The sequence below is a fragment of the Sinocyclocheilus anshuiensis genome, unplaced genomic scaffold, assembly GCF_001515605.1.
Source record: "Sinocyclocheilus anshuiensis isolate Anshui unplaced genomic scaffold, SAMN03320099.WGS_v1.1 scaffold1260, whole genome shotgun sequence".
In the NCBI taxonomy this organism is placed as follows: Eukaryota; Metazoa; Chordata; class Actinopteri; order Cypriniformes; family Cyprinidae; genus Sinocyclocheilus; species Sinocyclocheilus anshuiensis.
In genome coordinates, this window is record NW_015546079.1 from 28,428 (window position 1) to 35,747 (window position 7,320).

Consider the following 7,320-nt stretch of genomic DNA (forward strand, 5'->3'; position numbering starts at 1 on the left):
GATAGCCTGGGATTACAAAGATTTGTATTTGAAAGAAAACCAGTTCTAAGGGAGCATAATTTGCTTTTTGGGTTAAAAGAATGTCTTTAGTATGAAATTCAAAGAGTATGACAATTACATTAGACTGTGCAGAAATTGAAATCTACACGCTAATACACACTATACTCATAGTCACCAATGCTGATGTTGTTAACATTAATCATTTGAGAATAAAGTATAACAATAATAATAATTTGAACGGTTTGATGTGATATGAGCTAACGCTCTTTGGATTTAATCACCATTGGTAGCGAGATTTATGGTAATGCTTTTTTCCTCAGTTGGTCTGAACAAACGTGGCAGACTTGTTACTTACTTGTTCAGATGGCAATATACGGTGACAATTCTTATTTGGGTCATATTCCAAGATGTAGGCTAGAATCTGTGATTGCGAAGTACAGTAAATATCTACACCGGTGCGGTGACTGACAGCCACACATACTCTTCAGAACATTAGATTCATCTGCGCTGGAGCCGTGCCGACTCTCAAACCATGCAAGCTAGATAATTCCGCACACAGCTGCAATTCCAGGTTTCCAAACAGAGATGGCGACAAAGAGGCAAAACTTACGGACTGCAGCTTTAACTATGTTCTTATTTTATTGCACCTACTGTACTTTTATTGTTACGTTTTATAACACTCCACTAACTATTTTGTCAGTTTTAATTTTTATGAAGGTAAAATAACATTTTTTTTTTTTTGCTATTTCGAAATACAAGAATTCAATTATATTTTTTTGTCATGAAGTCTTTGCACTGAAGGCTGTTATTGAAAAATGGGCCAGTGTCAATTATACTTGACCCGCTAGCATTTTTATTTCACATTCAAAGAGGTTAGCCAATCATAACTGTAATTTGCATAAAAGTAAAGCAAAAACAGCCTGTTTAATTTGTAGTACTGGAAAATGTTATCACAATATCAATTATATTATATCAATTATATCACATTTTAGTGCCTAACATTATAAGTGGGACAAAAAAATTTGAAAAATAAATTCTATTGGACCCTTGAATATTTAAAGGGCTTTTAATCAAGGGAAAATTTTCATATGTACAAAAACATGTTTACTAAATGAGGAAGTAGTAAGAAATAACAAGAACTGTATTTCAACCACAAATATCAACCACATAAAAACCAGACTGAATCCAGAATCTAGTGCACTAACCTCCCCCTGACTGGTGTCTCTTGTTAAAGTGCATCCTGGGAAATCCTCCCACAGAAGGAGTGTTTCCTCGGTCTCTTCCCAAGCCAGAGAGTCACAGTCATCCTCAAACTCGCACTCACGCCTGGCAAAGACACGGTTAAGTTATTACAATAGTTATAAATAGACTGTAAAAAGAACAGTTAGGAACCACAGCTCTGACCAAACAGTGCAAAGCATTTTTAATGGCTCACAGTTGGGTCAGCATTCTCTGCATCTCTTCATTGATCTGGAGGGTTGAAGGGGTGCACACTTCATCCTCTCGCACACCACCTCCATCACTGTCAGACGTGCTGACTGGCTCATCTGTCTCGCTGCCATTGGCAGGTTGTGAAGCTTGTTTGTGGGCACGAGAGGTGATGGCATTATGAGGGCTGGGAACCTGAGACGGCAAGAGAAAGAGAGAGGATTAGGCCATTTCATAGCCTTCACATTTTTGACCCACTGAAACAAACGTGTAAAAAGATTTATAGGTTGGACCGCTCCCCTCTTCTACCCATAATGCAATAGACATCAGTTCTCTGTGTCTCAGACACTACAGCAGGCGTCAGCAGAAACTCACAGCAGCTGAGTCAGTGACATAGAGGGGGGGCTGGGATGTCGTATGAATTACAAGGGTGCAAGATTACAAGATTATAGATTACATTCAGTGCAGAAAATCAATTTGGTTTGTTTTCCAGTAATAAGATTGAAACTGAAAACTACACATTTACTTGAGAATCATCAGGCATTAAAATGCTCTTGTATTAAGCACAAATTAGCTAGATTTGTGCTGAAAACAAGTCAAATTTTATTTTATTGCGCTTTTCACAGTATACATTGTTTCAAAGGAGCTTAATAGAACATCAAATTGTAAATGCTTATAATATCTGAATATTTTTATACCTTAGACATTTAGCAGATTAGAGCTAGGTGATAATATAGTTACATATTGCACCGATATAAACAACCAAGCAGTTGAGATTTGCTATATAGTATTTATTGCTTTATGTGAGTATACTGTATGTATGCGGGTAAAGTTGGATATACTGTACTAATGCAAAAAAGAAAATAGGGTGAGAAAAATGAACTTAATTCAGACATATTTTAAGAACAGTTCTTAAAGTTTTTTTTTTTTTGAAAAGCTTTAGAGTTTCTATTGTTTCTATATGTTTCTTGTTTTGTGTTCTCATGTTTGAAAGGGTTTCAAAGTATATTGTGAGATCAGTATTACAAAAAGTAATATACTGTATGAGGGTTTCTTTTGATTTATTCTTGTCTTATTAATATATTAAACTGTGCCAAAATAATAAAAGATTTATTGTTTTTATTAATACTGTTTTTAAATAAAAGAATAATAAAAGATTTATAACGTGAAAATGAAGTAAAATGTCAAAGATTATAAATTTAGAATTTTGTAAAAACAAACAAAAAAACAACAAAACAATTATCATGTCCATTTTAAAATCAGTCCACAATGAAACAGAAAGTGGGCAAAAAAAGTTCAATATTTTCATCTATACTTGCAGTATATCTACAAATGGTTGCATTTACATGATAACATATATGAATAATTTTGTAAATTATTTCATTTTGTTAGAAACAACATATTTATAAGATAATGTCCAGCCATGACATATAATGAGCTTTAAGCCTATTTGATTTACATTGAGGATTGGATCTGTTATTAAAGGAGTTTCTTATAAAATTGTTATTAAAACGTTTATCAAAAAAGGAAAGAGCATTTACAAAAAGCTGGGGACTTTGTAATGTTGCATCATTCACAGTGGTTTCTGAATTTAATAGTAATTTTGCATTCTCAAAGCCTCGCATAACCGCATCTTTCATATATTATGAAATTTTGCTCCTTAAGTAATTGAATCTTTTTATACGTATTTTTAGATTTTTTTTTTATTAGAAAACACCAAAATATGTCAGCGTTCAGACAAAGATCAGCAGTAGAGATAACAATAACGATCAAATAACATAGAAAACTGAGGAAGTGCAGATGTGCGAGTGTGTGAATACCTTAAAGATCTTGATTGGATCTTCACAGTTTCTTTGTTGGGCAACATCACACAGGCGAGCTGTGATGTCAATGCGTCTGCAGATGTCCATGTCCACTTTCATGGCCTTCTCCTGGATCTTACTGTCCAGCTCCGACAGGTTCTGTATTTGTGTGGGTATTTTGAAACAAGAGTGATTAGATAACTAATAACAACTATTTTCTTGGTATTCTATTTAATATTCAAGAAGCTGGATTTTCAAACGATATGAAACTGAAACCACAGTGGCATGTCTATTGTGGCTCACAATGAGGCAAACTGTGATGTCTGTATCGTTCCTTGCATTTACGGCGAACAGCATGTATGTATTAAACTCATTCACAAAACAAGCTATTTTTAACTCTTCGAACTCTGATAAATCATTTCTGGGAAAAGTATTTTATACAAAGGATGGTAATGTTTCATTTTCAGATAATAAATTCCATGAAACACATTCAAAAGATTTAAATAAAGTGCTAATTGTGGAAAATATGGAGGTGGGAAATTCTAAGTGTACTCGGTACATGTATTTGTGTGTGAGCATTTATGTGAACAAAGGCACAATGCTCATTCATTTCTTCAGAAAATGTGATGACTGTGTCTGCTCTCAGAAAACGTGAGTGCTATGAGTGTAGCTGCTATGAAAGCACCTATTGTTCATGAGCTCGCCGGAAACAAAGCCCTGAGTGTGTGTGATTTGTTGATTTAAACTCTACATGAGCAATGCAATGAAATCAAATGGCTGCCATAAAAAGCTTAGACCATCATAAATTGAATGAATTCCTGTGCTACTCCATGCTGGTCAACCAATATGATCTTGACACCCAATACCTCGTATACATTTACATTTAGTGCAATTAAATGAAAATGTATCTAAATTAATGGAAAATTAATATTAAATGCAATTAGCTTTTAGCTACTTTAAGTAGGACTTAAGTACAACTTTATATGTAATTTCATAATTATTTCTATTGTCTGGACTGAGAAGTATTTATGGTATATTATGGTCATTTCTATTGAAACTTGTATGTCATGTATTTAAATATATTTGCAATTACACATTTGTGATGATGAAGTTGAAATTTAGTACATTTAAAATATATTAAAGAGATGGTTCACCCAAAAATGATGATGCTGGTAACCAAATATTTGGCGGTAGCCAATGACTTCCACATAATGAAAAAAAAAATGCTATGGAAGTCAATGGCTGTTAACTTTTTTTGGTTACCAACATTCTTCAAAATATCTTCTTTTGTTTTCAACAGAAGGAAGAAACTCGTACAGTTTGGAACAACTTGAGGGTAAGTAAATAATGACAGAATTTTCATTTTGGGGTGAACTATCCTATTTTAAACGTAATACTAAATAACACACTATAAGTAAAATTACAATCAAGTACATTAAATGTGCTTTAGTATTTTAGTCAAGAAGTACACATCAGTATAAGTGTAGTTCTATATACATGTAGCATGACAAAAGTTTATTAAAATATAATAAATTCAAATGTACTTTAAAGAAATCATTTAATTTGAAATTATTACAAAGAGCATTTTTCTAAAAGTGTAGTTAAGTCTGTTGAGAAACAAGAAAGTGTACTCCAAAGTACACTTAAGCGGCCTTTTATTTCATTAATATCATATTATCTGCAAGTAGTTTTTTTTTTTTTAAATCTACATTAAAGGTTTGAAGTAAAGTGCATATTCAATAAATTAAGCAAAAAAGATTAAGCTAAATAAATTATTATATTATTATTATAAAGGGAGTACGGTTTGGGGCGACATGAGGGGGAGTAAATGATATCATTTTAATTTTAGATGATAATTTCCTGTCCTGTATATGTTGTAGCCCTGGCTGTGTTTGAGTGTACTGAGAGTGTGTTTTGCTGCTCTTACTCACATTGCTCATGAGTCCTTTAAAGAGCACGAGTTCAGCTTTCAGTTGTTGCACCTGCAGGGCCAACTCATCCTGACACTCCTCACTCTCCTGTAGGTCCTACACACATACACAAATGCATATCCATAATTATTATTAATAAACAATTATAGACATTTTCTGGGCTAACATCATCAAGATGTTACTCACATACTTCCAAAAACCCAACCTAACTCTTTACTTCATGTTAGTATAGCAAGAAGCCTACTGCACAGAGCAAAAGCGTACAGTACATAATTACATACTGAACAATTATTAAAAAAAATCTAACTTATAATTAAGTCATTTTGAACACAGAGGAAGTAACTGAATTAAGAATTATCAATACAGCTCTAATTTAGACCTAGACCAAGACTAAGTTTAATCTTTGACTTAATTAATTGAAGCTAAGACTAAACACTGCATTTTAGTTATCAAGGTCATTCTGAGATAAAGAATTTCTCAATTAAACAAAAATTGCCATCATTAGGCATTACACTGCATATAGCATTTTTGTATAATATATTAGTATATATAATCGTTACTGCAGTTTTGCCTTTAAACGTCTATACACTGACAGTTTCAATCAATGTTGAAAACTGATTTGACCCCAAAAGTAAAACATTCCAAAAGTCTCAAGCTGAAATGAATCACCTGAGGGTCGAACAGGCAGGAGTTTCTTATGTGTGCCTTTATGAACTAAAGCTTCAACCAAAACAGACGACATAATTTCCTTGATCAGTTTACACTACTGATTACAGTTTTGGGCTCAGCAAGTTTTTATTAAAGAAATTAATACTTTTATCCAGTGAGCAATTTAGAAATTAAATTGATCAGAAGTGAAAGTAAAAAGTATGAAATATTTTTTTATCACCAAATCAGCATATTAGAATAATTTCTGAAGGATCATGTAACACTGAATACTGAAATAATGGCTGCTGAAAATTCAGCTTTGCCACAGGAATAAATAATATTTTAAAATACATTCAAATAGAAAACAGTTGTTTTAAACTGTAAAGATATTTCACAATGTTACTGTTTTAATGTATTTTGATTAAACAAATAAGTATAAAAAAGAAAGAGATGTTTTGGCTTGAAAAGGTGTTCCTCACCTCATGTAGATCATTCATTCTCTGTTCCATGTCCATTCTCATGGTGTATTCCTCTTCCCATCTGAGAGCAGAAAACCAGAACATCAGAACCAACACCATAGTTTGTGTCCAGGGCTGTATTTACCTCTTATTGTGACATAGGCAAAATACATTTTTGGGCCCCTCTTCCCTATTACCACCCAAAAACAGCAAACAAAAATTATAATCCATGGAAATCATTACAGTGTTCTATATGCCAGAATCCCGTTACTGATTACAAAACATAATTTTGATTTAGAGCTACTACTGGAGACTTTAATATGCAAACTAGTTACTAGAGAGAAACTGTAAGCTGAACTGCTTCAAGAACAGTGCCATTTTTACATCCATGCTGAGAAATGTCATGTAGCTTTTCAGTTGTAAATCTACTTTATTGATAAAGTCGCAGGGCAGCGCTGACTAATTTCTGTGCACGTGTTTGATCCGAGCGTGTGCTGGACTGTGAGTCTGTACTGCATGTGTGTGCGTTTATATGAGAAAGAGCAGGAGAAAGAAAGTGTGCTGTTCATAGATAATAAAACGTCATTTTGTGTGGAAAACATGGAAGTAGTTTGTTGTTTTTGTCTTATTGTTTGTTATATGTATTTGCTTGGTTAATGCCTTATTGAGTTTTGGTTCTTTTGCTGTTGTAGGTATCCTGTAGAATAAATAATTATTTATTTATTGTAATTGGGCCCCCCGGAACGTGTAAGCATAGCACATGCCTAGAATGTCTATGCATAAATCTGGCCCTGTTTGTGTCCCAACAACAGGAACATTTAATGTCAATGCTCTAAAAAAAAGGAAAGAAAAGGTGGTCCATACACCTCCTGCAAAATATTTAAAGCCTTCTGAAGCTGCAGATTAGCTTTGCATGAGAAATTGACTAAAATTTACAATTCACCTTAGCTCTTTTTGGTCCACTCAAAAGAAGAAAGATTAAAAGGGGTCATATGATGCGATTTCAATTTTTCCTTTCTCTTTGGAGTGTTACAAGCTCTTGGTGCATAAAGA

At 33.4% G+C, this 7,320-nt stretch overlaps 1 protein-coding gene across 1 annotated transcript in view; it reads right to left on the reverse strand.

The window, feature by feature from the left end:
- Positions 1 to 7,320, reverse strand: part of LOC107699931 (intermediate filament family orphan 1-like) — a 17,531-nt gene that overhangs the window by 4,258 nt on the left and 5,953 nt on the right. Inside the window, exons 2-6 of the mRNA XM_016501381.1 lie at positions 6,289 to 6,349; positions 5,162 to 5,257; positions 3,249 to 3,389; positions 1,436 to 1,623; positions 1,206 to 1,326 (exon numbers count right to left, since the gene is read on the reverse strand). Of these exons, the coding sequence (XP_016356867.1) occupies positions 1,206 to 1,326; positions 1,436 to 1,623; positions 3,249 to 3,389; positions 5,162 to 5,257; positions 6,289 to 6,349 (607 nt within the window). The remainder of the gene's footprint in view (positions 1 to 1,205; positions 1,327 to 1,435; positions 1,624 to 3,248; positions 3,390 to 5,161; positions 5,258 to 6,288; positions 6,350 to 7,320) is intronic.